General features: G+C 45.8%; 1 protein-coding gene across 5 annotated transcripts in view; it reads left to right on the top strand.

The window, feature by feature from the left end:
* Positions 1–25: 25 nt before the first annotated feature.
* Positions 26–19,827, top strand: part of LOC119453834 (uncharacterized) — an 80,857-nt gene continuing 61,055 nt past the window's right edge. For 2 of the 5 annotated variants that reach the window (XM_049666860.1, XM_049666856.1), the window contains exons 1-5: positions 26–299; positions 4,408–4,506; positions 5,399–5,473; positions 7,647–7,752; positions 13,470–13,664. In XM_049666860.1, coding sequence (XP_049522817.1) covers positions 4,432–4,506; positions 5,399–5,473; positions 7,647–7,752; positions 13,470–13,664 — 451 coding nt within the window. In that variant the 5' untranslated portion in view covers positions 26–299; positions 4,408–4,431. The other 3 variants (XM_049666859.1, XM_049666858.1, XM_049666857.1) reach the window with 3 other exon arrangements.

Here is a 19,827-nt window from a genome sequence, read left to right as displayed (position 1 = left end):
ATTTTAGTTTTTTTTTTTTATATGCGGTCCTTGCCGCTCAGATATGCACGCTGCCAAGGCAACGCGAGTAAACAGCTGTCAATCGTGTCGTGACCGTTATCGACAACACGCAGTGATTGGCGCGATATGCCGGTTATTTTGTTACGTAATGCCTTATCGTGCGTAAACAGAAGGGCTTGAGTGTGCGATCGCGCAATGCCGACGCGGCGCGGAGGAGCGGACACCTTCAGGTGATCAACGGTTTCCGCAGCCCGCGCAGCTGTACCTACGAAGCGCGAAATTTCGACTCCTCGAATCACGTGAGCACGCTTTTCTGTGTTGTTTTGTTCGATCGCCCGTGATATCGCTTTGTTTACTTTCTAATGCTCATGACGGGGCTGTGCAGTGCTTGGATCGTGTTTTGTTGCTAGAGTTCGGCCGCAGTTGTTTTAAGAAAGCGCAGGTTGCTGAATTGGGCGATTGAAATCAAGATGGTGCGCCGAATGTGATTGCCAATTAGCTTAAGTCGACGAAGGATGCAAAGCTGTTTTCCCGGCGTGAATTAAGGAGCCAGCATCGAGAAGCTTGCGTGCATGGATGCAAAACAAGAGCGCTTCTTTGGTCCCAGTTTCGTTCACTCTTACTGCCTAAAAGCAGCCGCAGCGTCGTGGTTACCTTGTGCGTCTGACTGCGTTCGTAGCGACTACGTGACGACCACAGCTAGGTCTGTCGTTTCTGATTACAGTACCTTCAAACAAGCACCTCGCATACGAATGCCTGAAGGCGGCGATTTTGTGGCCATTTGTAGAGGTCTTAATGGAATAATAAGAGTGCGTGAGTGCCACACCCTGGCGTCTAGGTTATTGTCACGCGCTGCAGCTTCTGCGTTCCTCGTCGCACAAATTGTACAACTGCTAGTGAAAAAAACAACTATCTTCGCGAAACACCCTTGAGGAATTGCAAATTTGCGTGTGGGAGCGTATATAAGTTTCTTCTTTCTTTCCTTCTTTAACACATTGAAAAGGCCAAGATCGTGAAACAGAGCCTAAGTTTGCGATTCCAGTGAACAAGCAGCATTCAGGCGATCCCAATGGTTGAAATAAGGATGCTGAAATCAGCGAGTTGAGTTATAAGAAAAACTATTTGAAGTGACCGCGTCAACATCGTGGCTGTCTAGGCAATGTTTAAACGTGAAAGACCCAGTTGGCTTGGCCGTGGAGGAAGAGGTGAGAACTGTACATCAAGAGGAAAGTAATAAGAATTGATATAGAAAATGTGATTGGCAGGTTAGGTATTGGATAGTGCAGTAGGGGGTTGTTTATTTTCATTTTTGAAGGAAAGGAAATTGCCGCTGATTGCACGGTAAGATTTGGCCTGGACTTAACAGAACCAATTACTCTTTCGTTTGGGGCCTCTGCTCTGGGATTCGGTCAAAGGAATGTTTGCTCTGCTGACCTGAAATTTCCTATGGAATCCGACCAAATGCCGAAATTGAATTTTTTTTGTCTGCTTTTCAATTAATTATTATTGATTGTTCATGCTATTGTTGCCTTCATTTTAATAGATAATTTCACCTTGCAAGGCACTTAGTCCGTAGCAATTCTGAAATTTTATTTTTCATTATGCATTGGAATAATCGACCCATTTCTTGGTGAATTCCTCGTGGTGCATCCGAGCCACATGTTCGATGGGCAACAACTGTCTAGATTGTGCATCTGACACCTGAACAGCTGCCGTCAGAGGGGATAGAGGGCACACGAGTAAATGGCAAGGAGTAAGGATAGCAAAGAGGATATAGGTGTAGAAAGGAACTGTATACAGTTATTTCCAAGTTGAAGGAACACTCAAAAGAAAAATTATTTTAGCCGTGTTGTAAATTAGACTTCCGCAATACAAAAAAAAAACAAAAAACGCAACTCTTATCACGAGAAGATGCTTGGTACGCCAAAAAAGGCACAAGAACCAAAAACTGGTGGCGACTTGTAGTTTCCACGCCAGCCTGCTGTGATGCTATCTATTTTGCCGCCGTCTACTTGGAACTGGTTAAATTTTTATTGGTAGAAATGGACATGGCATTAAAAAAAAAAAAAAAGACGCCCAGCACTGAACCTAGGAATTTTCATGAACTTTTGCTGAACCACAACGTCCGAAAAGCTGAAAAATGCTTTGCCACCGGTGATGTCGCCATTGGGTTCTGGCGTGAAATGAAAAAGTGGAACTTAAATCCTCCTATTACAGCTAAATCAATGAAAGTAGTGTTTTTCAAGTATACCTTATCAATTTAAACTGATTCATTGTTTCAATGTAGTGTTCCTTTACGTATGTTTCGGCTATAGTTTGCTTGTAGTGTCACTTGGCTGTGTCTGCATAGCAAGACCCCGCATGTCACCAGTGCAATTATTGCTTGTAGAGAAGCGAGATTGCTAGACCAGACGGCTTCAGAAATTTGCGTTGTTTTGAAGTAAATGGTGGCAAGACACCATTGAGAAAGATCTTCAGAGCTGAAAAGCTGTGCAAGGAGCAGCAATTGACTTGATGAAATGGAAGACACATGAAAACAAAACAAACATTGATACTGAGAGAAAATAGAGAACAGATGAAAGAATAGACCTCCCTCAGATCCTGCACGGTGTGCATATGTGCCTGCAGTGTAAGAACCATCATAAACCCGGATTCTTCAGCATCCCAACCTTCTAATTGCTGTTCGAAGGAAAGTTCTCTAATGTACAGTTATTACACCTACAAATTGAAGAGACGCTAGCACAGAAAGCAGAAGGCAACCTATTTTTCCCCTTACATCTACATTCTTAGTGGCATCATAGGGCTCATGCTTACATGCTTGGACGATAACCGTGTTTTTCATTGTTTTTCTCATTTTGTTTAATTTCTGTAAAGACCCCACGCTGGGGTATTACACAAGGCGTGGGTTACAAAGATAAATAAAAAAATTGTCAGTTTTTTGCGTGAAATATTATTTGTTTGCTGTGAAGATTGAAGGGCAAGGGATAAGAGGCCATTTCCTGTATTTGGATTCTCTGCTAAAAAAAAAAAAAATGAAGCTGAGAATGTTTTAGTTCGAGCACATGGAAGAGCAACCTGAAATGCATGACTAGTGCTATCAGATATGTAAACGGCAGGGGTTATGTAAGGCTCGCGATTATGTGTAGAATGAAATAAAAAGGGAGAGGGTGGCAAGAAGATGGAGGAGATAAACCTCAGTGTGCTTCTAAGGCTGAAACACTGACTTTATAGCAATACAAAAAATTGATTAATCTTGAAGCGCGGTTTTGAACTAATTCAAGATGATTAGTGAGACCAACTTCGGGGGGATTCCAGATGGAGGATTCATATTCTAGTTTTGATTGGACTAATGATTTCTAAGCAGGAAGTTCTACATGTTGTGGTGTGTGGCAAAGATGGCGTTTAAGGAAACCCAATGCTTTGTGAGCTGCTGAGACGATAGCCACAGGTGCGTTCCACAATAGATCATTAGATAAGCTAACCTCAAGGTGTTTGTAAGTACAATCAATTGAAGTTGCGTGTTAGCAATGTTTTAAGGGAAGCAGAATGGTGTTACAGCAGCGACTGAAGGACGCAACTTTACATTTAGTAGGGCTCAAGGTCACTAACCAATATTGGCGCCATTCCTGGATACAGTCGAGGTCTTCATTAAGAGCATTATGGCCTGATGAGTTAATGACTACTCCCTGGCATGCTGCCAAGGAGATCTTCAAGATTAATTTATGTCAAACATCTTGCTACCATTATATTGCAGTGCTTGTTTATTAGCTTCCTGCTTTTTGTTTTTTTATTGGCTATGCTATCTGAGTGGATTAGGCTTGCTATCATAGGTCGGAAGAAGAAGCCAATACGTTTGCAGGCTACATACCCACTCGCATTCGCACTCGCTTATACTCACCAGCACCGGTTTGCGTTCACAGTCGGTTCCTCTCACACTCCCGTCCACCAACTCGCATATGTTCACTTAAGATCACTTAAGACTTTTGTTTGTATTCGTGCTAACTGGCACTCACGTCGACTCACACCGTTGGTCGCTCACTAACGCTCTGGTATTGTGCCTGCAAGATGAGTGTGTAGCAAGTATGAGTCAGTGTACTCGTGAGTGAGTATGCCGACCTATGCTTGCTGTGATGTTAGTTTACTGGATGTTGTGGCTTTGTTTGTCTGTCGCTTCAATTAAACCATGTTGCTTCATTTGCAGTGCTCATTTTTTTTAATATGCTGATTCAGCTTGTGTGCTTTATGATTTGATCAACTGGCGTTATCGACGGTGTTGCATACTCTGCTGAAACCTCCAGAAGAAGGTATTGCAGCGCATGTAATTTCTTTTTCCTTGTATTGCCAACCCGTGCAAAGACTTGGCTGCGGGCAAATGAATAACTGCAGTGTCTTGCCTGCACTTTCCAGTGACGCAGGTGATTGACAGCTGTCATGGCAGAGGAAACGCAGCAGGGCCCGTACGTGTCCTGCATCAAAAGCTTTGGCAGGCCCATTCTGCCTCCTCTGGTGAGCATCACAGATGCCACAGCATTAGGTGGCGTGATGAATTTAGGAAATTCAAAAGTGCAACTTGGAATTGGCTAGCATGGGATAGGGGTAATTGGAGGTCACTCGGCGTGGCCATGATTCTGCAGTGGACATCAGCTTATGTCGAATCATGAAATCATTTGTGCACCTTTGCGCTTCCACATGCGGTGTTTTAGTCACGAGTGCAAGTGTTGTGGTGTGGCCACTGATCGTAGAAACGTGTCGCTCTGCCCAATTGGTGGTATGCAGTTCCAGATGGGTGAAGCATTCTGTGTGATAATTACGTCACACTCCGTGACCTAAAGGTATGAGACTTAATTTCTTGTTGAATTACATGACACATACCTATATCTTTCTTTCATGTGTGACAAACTATTTTCTCGTTTGCACAAGCGAGCAGTGAGAGAAATCCTTAGCCTTCTTAGTGTTGCCTACTGTGGATGAAACAGATTATACCTGGATTATACAGATGACAGCATTGAGTGCACACATGTCGCTGTCATGTACATGAGATGATTAGGTGACGAGATTAAGAAAATTGCAGGCTTGGGACGGTGCAAACTGATGCAAAACAGACAAAGTTTCTGGCAGAATTGTTTGTCTTGTATTAGACGTATGTAGGGCTGCTGCTGGAGTTGATCGGGTGCTGTCCTTGAAGCGTGAAATAGGCGCAAAATTGTCCACGAGGTAAACTTTGCCTACGTGCGAGACATACTCAAGAAATTCTGGAGGCTTCTTGTGACTTTTGCGAGTTGGTCTCTAGGCGTAGCCCTCAAGTTCGGTGCTGAGATTTGTTAGAGCCACTTTGTGATGTTTGAAACGTTGGTCAAACTAACTGTGGCGCAATCTCTTTCTTTTCGTCCGCATGCAGATGACCGACGAGAAGCGGCTGCTCATGAGGCACTTCAAGGCACTCGCCTGCGAGCGGGAGGCGGCACGTGCGAAGGTTGGTGGTGCACAGCCATTTTATTAGTGCCTTAGTTACCGTAGTGATTGCCAAATTTCAGCAAAAAGAACACAGATATAATGAATAACCATTCATGGTAATGAAGTGCTAACAAAGGCGCTCGTTGAGTGAGACAGAACAAGCGCTTGCTAAAACTGGTTTATTCAAAGCAAGGAATGTACAAAGAATGCATGCGTACGTACACAGGTGATAGGCGAAGCAGTTAAAAAGAAGGTTAATAAGAAACAAGAAAAAGAAGACATGGCATGGACCAAGTGCCATCGAGATATGAAAACTTGCAGTCTGAAAAGGATACAGATGGACAACTTACGCACATGTCATGGTTCTTTTTAATAAGAAAAGGCTTTAGCGATCTGCCTGGTTCTCGCATCATTACTAGTGTAAAGAACTGGTGTGTGGGCTCAAATGACGGAACACATCCGCATTGTGAGCATTGCAATGACAAATACAAACCAGGAGTGGCCTTTAGTGCATTATGATGCTCATGCAGGTGTACAAGCTGCAGCCAGTCTTTCCAATGTGTACTGGGTGTTTCTTTAACGTTAACAGAAGAAAAAAAAATGACCTGCGTTGCTTATTGAGGTGGACATAACTTGCACTGCAAATCAAGATGCATAATTGACCAATTGCCAAAACATCACTAGTCAACTTTTCAACTAATTGCTTTAACACGGATATCACAATATTTGAACTGAAGCCAGTGCTTTCACAAAGCTCATCCACTTGGAACGCAGATATCTTGAAACTGGTGCCATCCTAAGAATTTGGTCTAAGGGGATACGACTTTCAAAGTTACCGCCCACATTTCATAAGTTGTAATATGTGCCGCAATGCCATTAGCTAAAAAGGTAATTATCGGAACTTCAATAATTAGTCAGATATTTATTTTGATTTCTCGTGCAAATGATGTTTGCCTTTGAGAGTAATCTACCTCAAGAAGTAGAATTGTGCTTGATGCCATGGGTGATTTCAAAAAATTCAGCTAACACAAAGAAAAGAAAACTAATGATAAAGCACACTGCACACCTAAAAAAAAAAGTGAGAAAATAAACAATAAATTTGTGAATTTGCTGAAAAGTACCTTTTTCATGATTTTACACTTTCTAAGTCGGACCATAATAAAAACAATCTATATAGGTTTTGGTGAGATAATATGTTAATCGAGGTGATGCTTGTGCTACGTGGAATAGCCATGACTCTTCAGTGTGAGGAACGTGTACACATTATCTTTGTGGAGAAAGTTCATTCCTTCAAGCGAAGCCTTCGCTCGAACCCTCCGGGGCTTGGCTGTGTGATACAGCGGGGCCATATTGTTCCAAGAGCTGTCTTCTTTGCCATCCCACTCCAGAATAGCATTTTAACGTAAAATTGCTTTAAGCTTGCATCAAAGGAAGCATAAGAATGAAAACTTCGTTCCATTTATGAAACTGAACCTAAAGCGCGCTGTCATCAAAGTCAACAAAGTAGACATAGCCAGAGATATAGCCATTGCCATTGAACCTCCATTTGCTGTTTTCACTCGTTTTGCTGTTTTTACGTGACCATCGCCACGTAAAGTGATAATCAGCATTTTCTGACATTTTGTTCCTGCACTGTTGATTGCTTCATTAGTTTCCAGTTGTAAAGGTGAAAAATTTGGCAGCGAGCAAATGACCCAGAATCTCATTTCTGCGTATAATCTGGTTGCGTGACCTATGCAATTTGCCAGTGTGAATGTGCCCCGAGTGTTACCAGAAAACGACGATGCAGCACAGGTTTTGTTTTTAGACTGCAGAAAGATGCGCAACTTAGACTGACATGCCAAGTGAGTCTGAGTGCAGCTTGCCCACTGTCCTGAATTAATTCATAACGCTTATACAGAGTGCTCTGGAATGACCGGTTGAAAGTGTCATTAGTGAATACGCAAATTGGCTAGTGAGGCCAACCAAGTCACAATTGCGTTCAAACCTCATTATTGTGATGTCAGATCCAACAGGGGAATACCTTCAGTATGCCCAGTATTTGTTTAAGCTCATAATATTTGTTTCGTGCTGATCTGATGAGAAACACTTCGCATTTTCTTCTTTATATTCAATGGCTAATTATACCCCATTTTGTTATACCGAGGTTTTCACTGTCAGTGTTCAAGTGTACCGCCATGTTCCTCCAACAGCGCAAGAGGGAAGCGTTTCTCCTCACCTTGGGTGAGGCTGACCTCGAGGTCGATGTCAGCGAGGACAGCAGCCTCGACATGGCGCACACCGCACCGCCATCTTTGGGTGAGTGGAAGCTCTGGGACGTTGTAACACGTGTCAAGTTGACATTTGGGTGGGTCGGCATAGATGCACTTATCCCGTTAGGACACCTGTTAATTCATCGGGTTGAAAATATTGTTTCAATACCTTGTCAGTAAAGCGTAGGCCACTTATAACGTAAGTTGTTGGCGTTTCTAATAGCTGTTCTATAAGTGGTATATGAATATCGCCAAAACACGTAGGCTAAATGAAGTCATTTATTGTTGCAATGCATGCTTGTTGATATGGCATTTTGGAGTACTGTTGTAGCGCATACAGACGAGGATGCAAGAAGGCACATAGCGCCGTGCCTGGGTCTTTCATGTGTCTTCTTGCATCCTTGTCTGCATGCACTACAATACTAGTACTTCAAGACGTAAAGAATTGCTGTTGTCTGCTACGTATGAAACGGTATATAGTACTGATTGCTTTAAAGGAGTGCTCGCTTACTTCTAACCGTTTAGCATTTATTGGGAACTAACCACAATTTCCTGTGACTGTCTATTTTTGTAGGCCGATTCTGGAGATAATGCAGTCTAACCGAGTGGTAATAACCACACAGTGGCATGGTGCTAAGAGAAGTGTTCTCGCATTTTGCCCTTGTGACAGCTAGCATTTTTGATATGCTGTTGTTCGAGACGCTGTGTCTCTGGTCACACCGTCTGTGACCGGAGGTGCTTGCAGACGCTATACCGGGTTCCGAACTGGTCCTTGAGAAAGTGGCAGTCGAAGTACCGGCTGTCTCCATCATACACGCGTGAGGCATGGTGGTAAGGGGGTACCACCCATAACACATAGTGCCACAAATAACCACCTCCCAAAGCATGCTAAACACATTGTTTGATAGCAAACAGGGTTGGTTCTTCATAAATAACTTTGATGTTAGAGACTGATACGTGCTTCTAGCACAAAAAGAGATCACGCTTGGCAAGTATGAAGGTTGGGAACCATCAGATATAATAAATTGATGCTAAAGTCATCTTGAAATACCATATCTGGTGTCATCGGTGTTATGGTGAGGTCACGCGACCGATCAAATTTCGCCGACGTTGTGCAGCACAAAAGGCGCAACTGCATGTCCAAGATTTTCAGGCGACGAGCGACAGGTTTTCCCGTCACAAAGGGCCATCTGTAGCTGTCGCTTGTGGTATCGCTAGTTTTTGGCCAGCCAGAAAATATAGCTTGTCTCCCGGAAGTCAGTGCGACGACATCCATTGGGGACAGCATTGCGCGCCAACATGGCAGCAACCAGTCCACCCTGGTCCACCTGCTTCAATCTGAATTTGCTCTTGCCACTTGCTCTCTGCCGTGACAGCAATAAAAAGAAAAGTAAAATCGGTCATTGCTTTATCTCATCTCTAGCTGAGGACAAAGTATCGGCGCTGTCTTATCGTTATTATTGAGATCGGTTATTTGTTTTGACGCTGTTGGCCGTGGCGGCCGCATTTCGATGGGGGCGAAATGCGAAAACGCCCGTGTCCCGTGCATTGGGGGCACGTTAAAGATTCCCTGGTGGTCAAAATTAATCTGGAGTCTCCCACTACGGCCTGCCTCATAATCAAATTGTGGTTCTGCCACGTAAAACCCTGGAATTCATTCAGTTATTTGTTTGGACGCTGTTAGGCTTGAGATGCCACCCAGAGCTGCGAAAATGTTTTCAGTTCTGCTCACCAGATGATGCCACGGCATTTTACACTGACGGAAAGGGCCGGATTGCCACTGGGGATGATGGCATAATAAACCTACATCTAGATAAAACGTTTACCTCTTGGCATGTTTGATATTTCTTAAGCATACGATAGCATTTAATCGCACAACAAAGTAAATCTGTCGCTACTTTTTCACAATGTTGCATTCATGTGGTTGCTCAACGGTGCGACGGGGTGTGCCCGTCGCTGTCGCTTGATTATTGCGTGCATGTGGTTGGGCCTTAATGCTAAGTGTGACGATGTCGCTTGTAAAAAATTAAGCAAGAGTGGAGTGTGCAATCATTCTCTCAGCACTTGCACATGGCAGCTACAGCAGTCACAGGAACAGAGCGAGTCAGTGTACTGTGACATGATGATGCATCCACTATCTGAGTACTGAAACTGGTTCATAGCAACAACTATTATTAGATTCTTTACGGCACTTGTGAGTATATTTTCAAAGCTTTAGAGGGTTTGACCTTTCATGTGTAATGCCAAAAAAAATTACAAGTTGAAAACATTATGACAGTACTGCTTTAATTCAGGCTTGTTGGATCACATGGGACCGCTTATGTTAGACAAGCAACCTTTGCTGCAATCTGGTGCTCTGGTAACCTTGGCAGGCTACGGCTATTCTTGAAAAGTGTACAATCACTGCATTCTGCAGGTGCGAACATATGGGGCATAAACTTGAAGGTTATTAAAGAGGCTTGAGACGAAGTTAAGAACCCCACAACGAGCGATGCAATGACAGATCTTTAGCGTAACGTCACAAGACAGGAAGAGAACGATGTGGATCAGTAAGGAAATGGGGATAGCCGATATGCTGGTTAACATTAAGAGGAAGAAATGGAGCTGGGCAGATGATGTAATGTGTGGGGCAGATAACCGGTTGTCTATTAGATTTACAGAATGTATGCCAAAGGAAGGGAAGTGCAGTCAAGGATGGCAGGGAATTAGATGGGGTGATGAAATTAGGAAATGCACGGGCATAACATGGAGTCAGATAGCACAAGACAAGAGTAGTTGGATGGTGTAATAGTTCAGCGGAAATCCGCTAGGTGGAGATAAGTAATTAAAGAGAAACTGAGACTTCCACCCAAATGTAGCAATTCGCTACTATGGAAACCCAACCGGGTTCCTCGAAAGAAAGCCTCGCAGTTGAAGAAAAATTCGTCCTGGTCCGGGACTCGAACCCGGGACCACCGCCTTTCCGGGGCAGCCGCTCTACCATCTGAGCTAACCAGGCGGCTAGCAGATGGCAGGGCGAAGTCGAATTTGTCGACAACTCGAAGCAAAGGCAAGTGTATGGTGTAATAGTTCAGCGGAAATCCGCTAGGTGGAGATAAGTAAATAAAGAGAAACTGAGACTTCCACCCAAATGTAGCAATTCGCTACTATGGAAACCCAACCGGGTTCCTCGAAAGAAAGCCTCGCAGTTGAAGAAAAATTCGTCCTGGTCCGGGACTCGAACCCGGGACCACCGCCTTTCCGGGGCAGCCGCTCTACCATCTGAGCTAACCAGGCGGCTAGCAGATGGCAGGGCGAAGTCGAATTTGTCGACAACTCGAAGCAAAGGCAAGTGTATGGTGTAATAGTTCAGCGGAAATCCGCTAGGTGGAGATAAGTAAATAAAGAGAAACTGAGACTTCCACCCAAATGTAGCAATTCGCTACTATGGAAACCCAACCGGGTTCCTCGAAAGAAAGCCTCGCAGTTGAAGAAAAATTCGTCCTGGTCCGGGACTCGAACCCGGGACCACCGCCTTTCCGGGGCAGCCGCTCTACCATCTGAGCTAACCAGGCGGCTAGCAGATGGCAGGGCGAAGTCGAATTTGTCGACAACTCGAAGCAAAGGCAAGTGTATGGTGTAATAGTTCAGCGGAAATCCGCTAGGTGGAGATAAGTAAATAAAGAGAAACTGAGACTTCCACCCAAATGTAGCAAATCGCTACTATGGAACCCAAACCGGGTTCCTCGAAAGAAAGCCTCGCAGTTGAAGAAAAATTCGTCCTGGTCCGGGACTCGAACCCGGGACCACCGCCTTTCCGGGGCAGCCGCTCTACCATCTGAGCTAACCAGGCGGCTAGCAGATGGCAGGGCGAAGTCGAATTTGTCGACAACTCGAAGCAAAGGCAAGTGTATGGTGTAATAGTTCAGCGGAAATCCGCTAGGTGGAGATAAGTAATTAAAGAGAAACTGAGACTTCCACCCAAATGTAGCAATTCGCTACTATGGAAACCCAACCGGGTTCCTCGAAAGAAAGCCTCGCAGTTGAAGAAAAATTCGTCCTGGTCCGGGACTCGAACCCGGGACCACCGCCTTTCCGGGGCAGCCGCACTACCATCTGAGCTAACCAGGCGGCTAGCAGATGGCAGGGTGAAGTCGAATTTGTCGACAACTCGAAGCAAAGGCAAGTGTATGGTGTAATAGTTCAGCGGAAATCCGCTAGGTGGAGATAAGTAATTAAAGAGAAACTGAGACTTCCACCCAAATGTAGCAATTCGCTACTATGGAAACCCAACCGGGTTCCTCGAAAGAGAGCCTCGCAGTTGAAGAAAAATTCGTCCTGGTCCGGGACTCGAACCCGGGACCACCGCCTTTCCGGGGCAGCCGAGCTAACCATCTGAGCTAACCAGGCGGCTAGCAGATGGCAGGGCGAAGTCGAATTTGTCGACAACTCGAAGCAAAGGCAAGTGTATGGTGTAATAGTTCAACGGAAATCCGCTAGGTGGAGATAAGTAATTAAAGAGAAACTGAGACTTCCACCCAAATGTAGCAATTCGCTACTATGGAAACCCAACCGGGTTCCTCGAAAGAAAGCCTCGCAGTTGAAGAAAAATTCGTCCTGGTCCGGGACTCGAACCCGGGACCACCGCCTTTCCGGGGCAGCCGCTCTACCATCTGAGCTAACCAGGCGGCTAGCAGATGGCAGGGCGAAGTCGAATTTGTCGACAACTCGAAGCAAAGGCAAGTGTATGGTGTAATAGTTCAGCGGAAATCCGCTAGGTGGAGATAAGTAATTAAAGAGAAACTGCGGATTTCCGCTGAACTATTACACCATACACTTGCCTTTGCTTCGAGTTGTCGACAAATTCGACTTCGCCCTGCCATCTGCTAGCCGCCTGGTTAGCTCAGATGGTAGAGCGGCTGCCCCGGAAAGGCGGTGGTCCCGGGTTTGAGTCCTGGACCAGGACGAATTTTTCTTCAACTGCGAGGCTTTCTTTCGAGGAACCCGGTTGGGTTTCCATAGTAGCGAATTGCTACATTTGGGTGGAAGTCTCAGTTTCTCTTTAATTACTTATCTCCACCTAGCGGATTTCCGCTGAACTATTGCACCATACACTTGCCTTTGCTTCGAGTTGTCGACAAATTCGACTTCGCCCTGCCATCTGCTAGCCGCCTGGTTAGCTCAGATGGTAGAGCGGCTGCCCCGGAAAGGCGGTGGTCCCGGGTTCGAGTCCCGGACCAGGACGAATTTTTCTTCAACTGCGAGGCTTTCTTTCGAGGAACCCGGTTGGGTTTCCATAGTAGCGAATTGCTACATTTGGGTGGAAGTCTCAGTTTCTCTTTAATTACTTATCTCCACCTAGCGGATTTCCGCTGAACTATTACACCACACACTTGCCTTTGCTTCGAGTTGTCGACAAATTCGACTTCGCCCTGCCATCTGCTAGCCGCCTGGTTAGCTCAGATGGTAGAGCGGCTGCCCCGGAAAGGCGGTGGTCCCGGGTTCGAGTCCCGGACCAGGACGAATTTTTCTTCAACTGCGAGGCTTTCTTTCGAGGAACCCGGTTGGGTTTCCATAGTAGCGAATTGCTACATTTGGGTGGAAGTCTCAGTTTCTCTTTAAAGAGTAGTTGGAGATTGCTGGGAGAGGCCTTTGTCCTGCAGCGTACTTAAGAAATGGCTGGTGACGATGGTGATGTGTTGCAGTTGTGTTGCCCTAGTGGTGTATGTGTTTTGTTCTTGCACGGTAAATGTTGATCGATCGATTGCACCTCTTGGTGTTTAGCAGCTGCGGACAGTGGAGCATCTCTGATGTTGCCCGTCGTGACAAAGCTAGAGAGAGATGTACGGTGGGCTGCGTCGGACACTCCCGAGACTGGCTCCTCGGCCACCCTGGTGCCCAGCAGCTCGGACTCGGAGGATGACGGCACCAGCACGGCTGACTCTGCACGCAGCAAGCATGATGAGGATGAGGTAGCAGGTGAGTCGGAAATCTTTACCTCCTCACAGCCAACAAAATCCTAGTGACACAGTGCATTTTAAATTAGCAAGAAGCATAAGGGGAACGGAGGGGCTTGATTTTATTGTGATAATAATTATAGCAAATCCTCGCTGACTAGAGGTCTGTTATCTCGAAATATCGGTTAAGGCTTATCGTTCCCCCTTCGTTACGTCTGTCACCGCTTGCTGCCACTTTGCTGCTGCGCGAGGCTGCTGCTGCTGCTGCCTGAGCGAACGAGCTCATAACTGAGCGAACAAGCGCAGCGGGTGATGAAAGACGGTGATAGCGAAGAGAGCATGAGGAGGAAAGCGGAGGAGGAGGGTATGGAGAAAGGGTAAGACAAAAAGTGTAGTGCAGCAGCCATGGCTACGAGGTGGCGCCAGAGTAATGTGTGTCATTTGTTGTATTATTTTACGCGTAAAGTCCCATATTGTCATTGCTTTGTTGCCCTGTAACATTCACGTCTTTTAATTACTATTCTCTAGTGCATTCTGAACTTAAAATGCTTGTCTGTATGTCCTGCTTCCAGACCAAATCCCCCCCGCCCCCAACTTTTTATTTGTGTCCTACAATGTATGCAGTGTATACTTGCACATACTATTTTTTTGTTTCGACAGCGCTGATCGCTGTGTGCTGTACGTCAGAGAAACGAGGCCTTGGCAGGTGCCAAAAAGGCACCTCGTTGACTCTGTTATAATTATAATAGAGGTGTCTTTATTAAAATTTTGTGTTTTTTTGTTGTTGTTTCCTGCTAAAATAAAGATTATTATTATTATTATTATTATTATTATTATTATTATTATTATTATTGTCTGGGAGGTCTGTCTGTGTCAGCCACGCACTGCCTCTCACGATCTCTCGATTAGCGAGGCAGTCGTGCCTTACTTCGCTCCATCTGCAACGTGCCACACGAGACGGATTGTTCGCACTAGTCAATACCGTATTTACTCGATACTAACGCGCCCTCGATTGTAACGGCCACCTGTTTTCCGTGACGACAAAAAAACAAACAAACAAACAAACAAAAAAAGTCCCTTACAGTACCGCGCACCTCATGCTTTCAAACAGAAATACAGTTAAACCTGGATGCAACAAAATTGACAAATTCCCGAAAAATTCCCGAAAAAAGAGTATTTCGTTATATGCAGGCTCGGCACGAAAATTCGAAAAAGAAACGCTTACCGTATTTACTCGATTCTAACGCGCCCTCAATTGTAACGCGCACCCGTTTTCCGGTTTCGTTGAAGCACTCATCCTTGGAATGTCACACCAGGTACCGGATGTGTGGACGCGGGTCGTTTCGCACAAGCGCGAGGCATCGGAACCGAAGAGCGAGCGTCACGATGGCGTCGTAGCGTCGTATAGTGTTACAGTAGAACCTCGCTGTTACGTCGTTTTCGACCGGTCCCGGCACAGCTCTCATAGAACCCAATGCACTGGTAACCCCGCTATTGCGTCGCAACTGTGGGACCGTTCCCGCATCATAAGTTGCGAACTGCCACCCCGCGCCGGCCCAAGCAGCCATTTTGACTTTTCATGTCGCTTGGCTTGGTGGCTTGACGATGGCATTGGCCGCCCAAAGTGCCGGGGGCGACAACTATGACGTATTTTTGGTTTCCACCAGCAAAAGTATGGCCCTTGAGATCCGTATTTGCTATATAAAGATGGTGTCTATGACGCGTTGTGACCTTAAAATTGGTTTTGGCTAATAGATATTCCGTATAATGTCCAAGGGCGATAACGTAGTCGCCGTGCGCCGTATGCTGTATGTGAGAGTGAAAACGTGCGAGGGGAGCCGACGACCGCGTCACATCTCGCGCGCACGCGCAAGACAAGCAGGGAGGAAGCGCGCCTTCCTCTGGCATCAACTGCGTACTGCGTGGCAGCGCGCGGTCGTGCGGGCCGTATCTTAAAGGCGATCTTCGTTGGGGCAGATTCTAGCTGTGTAGGTGCCTCGGCGGCTCGTAGCTTTCTGCATGCTGTGTGTTCTCGGCGTTCAGTTTGCGTTGAAACGATAGACAACAGCACGAAGGTCACTTCGCTCACTTCTCCAGCGGCGCTTCCACACGCCGCCAGCGTTTGACAGCGTGGGTCCGCGTTCATCGACTGTGATGTGTCACAGCGTGTACCAGCACGTCAGCAACATCAACTGGAAAAGGAGAGAGTGCCGGCTTGGCGGGCTAGGCCAGCTGCAGCAAGCGGCAGGATAAGGTTTGAATGAAGGGAGGGGGAAAGGTCACGCCCGCGGCGGCAAGATCGCCGGGTCGAGGGATGCAGGCCCGCCTCGCACACGTGCGCTCGCTTCGCATTCTGTCGTAGCGGAGAAGGTGCTTTAGGTTGCTGCTCGTGCAAAAATGACAAAATTTGGGGCGAAATCTCTAGGTTGTCGGAGGGGAAAATTCGTTATATCGAGGGGGTCTCCCGCTGCCACTTCGTTACGTGCAGGTCTCAAATACATGTGCTTCTATGGAGTAACAGCAGGGAATAGAAAAACTTTGTTATATCCAGGAATTCGTTATATGGAGGTTCGTTATAAGCAGGTTTAACTGTACAACTTTCTCTCATTTGGAAAAACAGATTTCCTCCCTATGAACTGAAGTTGCGATAAATAAAAAAAGTCGCAGTTTCGCCTGAAAGGCGAAGCATTGAATGCAATAGCAAATTAGCAGACCGCTATACGAAGTAAGGATAGCAGTTTTATCGGCCGTATGAACTTGCAAGCATTCGCTTACAAAATAAATTAACAAGAACCGTGTCACGCGCACACAAGCAAACATGAACACATCTCGCTCGTTGACCGCGGAAACGAACTGTCAAAACGCTGGAGTGATGAGGCGCGGCGAGCAAATTGACCTTCGTACTATCATGCCTACCTATAAGCGGAGCAAACACGGCGTGCGGTGGACTTTCCCCGTCACAGATTGCTTTCAAGATAGGAACAAGGCGATCGTATCGCCGAAGTGGATCGTCGTAGATTATGTCCTGCTTCGGTCCACTGAAACCATTCCGCATTGCTTTGCTGGTGAAAATCCTCTCCTTGTGTTTGCGCCAGTCCCGAACGCAAGTTTCGGATTCTCCGAACGCCCGTGATGCGGCTCTATTTCCGTCCGTCTCCGCACACATGATCACTCTCCTTTTAAATGTGGCATCATGATGAACTCGGTACTTCATGCTGAGAGTAGATGCAGAGAATGTAAAGACAGACGATAGGCTATTGCTAAGCATGTGTACTACAGCACATGGAGGTCGCTACAGTAGCTAGGCTCGAGAGAAGCTAGGCTCGACGCGCGTGCGAGGCGGCCATTTTGAAATGCCGACGGCTATATGGTAACACAGATTTAGGGTCGTACTCGATTTTAACGCACACGCAATTTTTGGACCTGTTTCATCGGAAAAAAAGTGCGCGTTAGATTTGAGTAAATACGGTATATCGCAAAATAACATGTATAGAGCTGCGCTCAAATTTTGCATTAGAAAGTATCGTAATCGTCAATGAATTTTTTATTTTCACTATTATTAGGGCACTGTCAGTCACACATCACTTTTGTCACGGTGTATTATTCGTGACCTTGAGTAAGATGATCGGCACTTTTGAGCAGGCACAATTAGCCCGCGCACTGCGCCCATGAGAAGCTGTGATCCCACAGCGTTTCAGCGAGATTACGACTTGATAAGGATGCTTGCTTCATGCTAGCGCGATGGTGAGGTGTGACTGCTTCATGACTCGTGGGCATCTGCTAAAGGCGCGACAATTGCACTCTTCTGAAGTTTCAGTTTCTGAAGTTAAATTTTCTGGAATTCATTCAATACGATGCGGAAAGTAACAGCATCAGCTTTTTGGATGTCTGGAAGCGGTTATGTTCGAATGACTCGGTTCTAATATTGCATTGGAATCAGTCATTGGTATTCTGTGCAAAGCATGCTGTCTTGGCAGAGTGCCAGTAATGCCATTGCTTGTAGACGCCTATAGTCCACTGCCGATGCATGCAAAAGTGACTGAGAATGTTACTGGCACACTTTTGGAAAGGTTTCATGCGGTCTATGTGCGGCCACCAGGCCTCTATTTTGCGATATAGTTTATCTAGAAATTTTTCCCGATTTTTAAAAGTTTGAGTTAAAGAGGAATTTACTGCATATAGACACTCAATGGCGTGCTTGTGCTGTCACCACCAGGATGCTCTCACAGTATCAACGGTGCGCGCATGGCCAGCGTATGATGGAGGGTCAGAAGGTCTCCAGTGCCGTACTGGACGCACCATCATGCTCCGCTCAGTCACCTCTACAGCAGAGCCTTCTGCTGATTTTATAAGCATTGTGCGCACAAACACCAGTGTGAACACAGCAGTGGTGAAGCCTCAGTGGTGGAGTGGCTCGGTATACCACTTGTCTTTGGCCGCCGACTCGCTGGTGTTCTCCGTGCTAGACTTTCTTTGTCTTCCTCGTATTCCGGAGCTGCAGCCAACAGTAGGGCCACTACAAGTATTGACGAAGTCCACGTGTGCCATTGGCAAAAGAAACAAAACAGACTGCTCGCTCACTACCAATCGCACTTGTCGTGCCTTCCAGGTGCCGAAGACCGAAAAGTTGTCATTGTTTGCAAATAGTAGATGTATATAGTTACAGCAAAGCGAAGTTATCAGTGCATTTTTAAGTAATTTGTCATCATCATTGTCATTTTTATGCCCTCTGCAGGGTAGAGGCCTCTCCCAGCAATCTCCATTTATCCCGGTCTAGTGCAAGCTGGTTCCGAGTTGTGTCTGCAAACTTTCTCATTTCATCCATCGTCCTCGATTGCCCTTGGCACCCATTCTGTAACTTTAATGGTCCACCGGTTATCCATCCTACACATTACATGGACTGTCCAACTCTATTTTTTCTCGTAATGTCTGCTAGGATATCAGCTACCCTCATTTGCTCTCTTATCCACACCGTTATCTTCTTGTATCCTAATGTTATACCTAACATTTTTCTTCCATCACTCTTTTCGCAGTCCTTGTTCTCGAGCTGCTTTGTTGACCTTCAAGTTTCTGCCCCCTATGTTAACACCGGTAGAATGCAATGACTGTACACTTTTCTTTTCAGTGACAGTTGTAAGCTCCCTGTTAAGATTCAGTAATGCCTGTCGTACACACTCCGACCCATTTTTATTCTTCTGTAAAATTGAGTCATTTACTTTTCATCTTTTGCTTGTTCTTAGAAGTTACCATCAAATTAACCCCGCGTATTAGGTGCACCCCTCAACTTTGCTTCGGTTTACTGTGACATGAAACCAAAACCACATTCACAACATTGGCAGCAGCCAGAACAGTCAAAATCGTCAGAGGCAACATCATCGCCATCACAAAATGGAGACAGAACATGTTTTTGTGAAGGTTGCTGTGGGTTTGGTGGACGTGTGCATTGGTTAGCCCGTAAAAGATGGCGCTTACGCATTCTAAAGCATGTGGCTAATAAATGGATGCCACACTTTCACGCCAAGCAATAGACTGAAGCATGCATCACTGGACAAACTGGCTAAGTGGCTAGTCCAGGCATGGGCAACTATTCCATCCGCGATGGTTGTGAGATCGTGCTAGAAATGTATGGCATGGAGGATGACATGGTGTGGCCAGTTGGCAGTGAGAAGGAGCTCTCCGACAGTGACGAAGACGGGCATTGCAAATAAATTTATCTGCTGTGAAAATAACTTCTGTGTGTCGCGTTTTTTCCGATGGAGAACATGGGAGGGGCATGCTATGTCTTTATTGTCTAAATTATGTGCATCACATTCACGTGAGCTTTTATTTTCTTACTTTGAATCCACGAAAATCGGCAGGCATGTTAGGTTCGCGAGTTTGTTAGAATTGCTTAAATGCCGTACATCTTAAGCCCTGTGCTTGCATTTTCTCAACAAAGTGGGTTGCTTATGAGCAGCAGCTTTCTCTTGCTTGCTCTTCTACTTCTACCGCCTAAAAGAATATTGCCACGCTTCATTGGTTTACTTTTGCAGTGAATCTAGCATTCAGTTTTCATGTGGCAGTGAAAGCTGATGTGTGATGGTGTGGTCGTTATAAAATATAAACAGAAAGCCAGCAACGCCAGCCCCGAATTTGGAACCCCGAATTTGCTTTGAAACATAATTATCAGTGTAGAAAATTTGTTA

This window comes from Dermacentor silvarum, chromosome 5, assembly GCF_013339745.2.
Source record: "Dermacentor silvarum isolate Dsil-2018 chromosome 5, BIME_Dsil_1.4, whole genome shotgun sequence".
In the NCBI taxonomy this organism is placed as follows: Eukaryota; Metazoa; Arthropoda; class Arachnida; order Ixodida; family Ixodidae; genus Dermacentor; species Dermacentor silvarum.
Note: the sequence above shows the minus strand (reverse complement) of the source record. Positions and strands in the feature narration are given on the sequence as shown.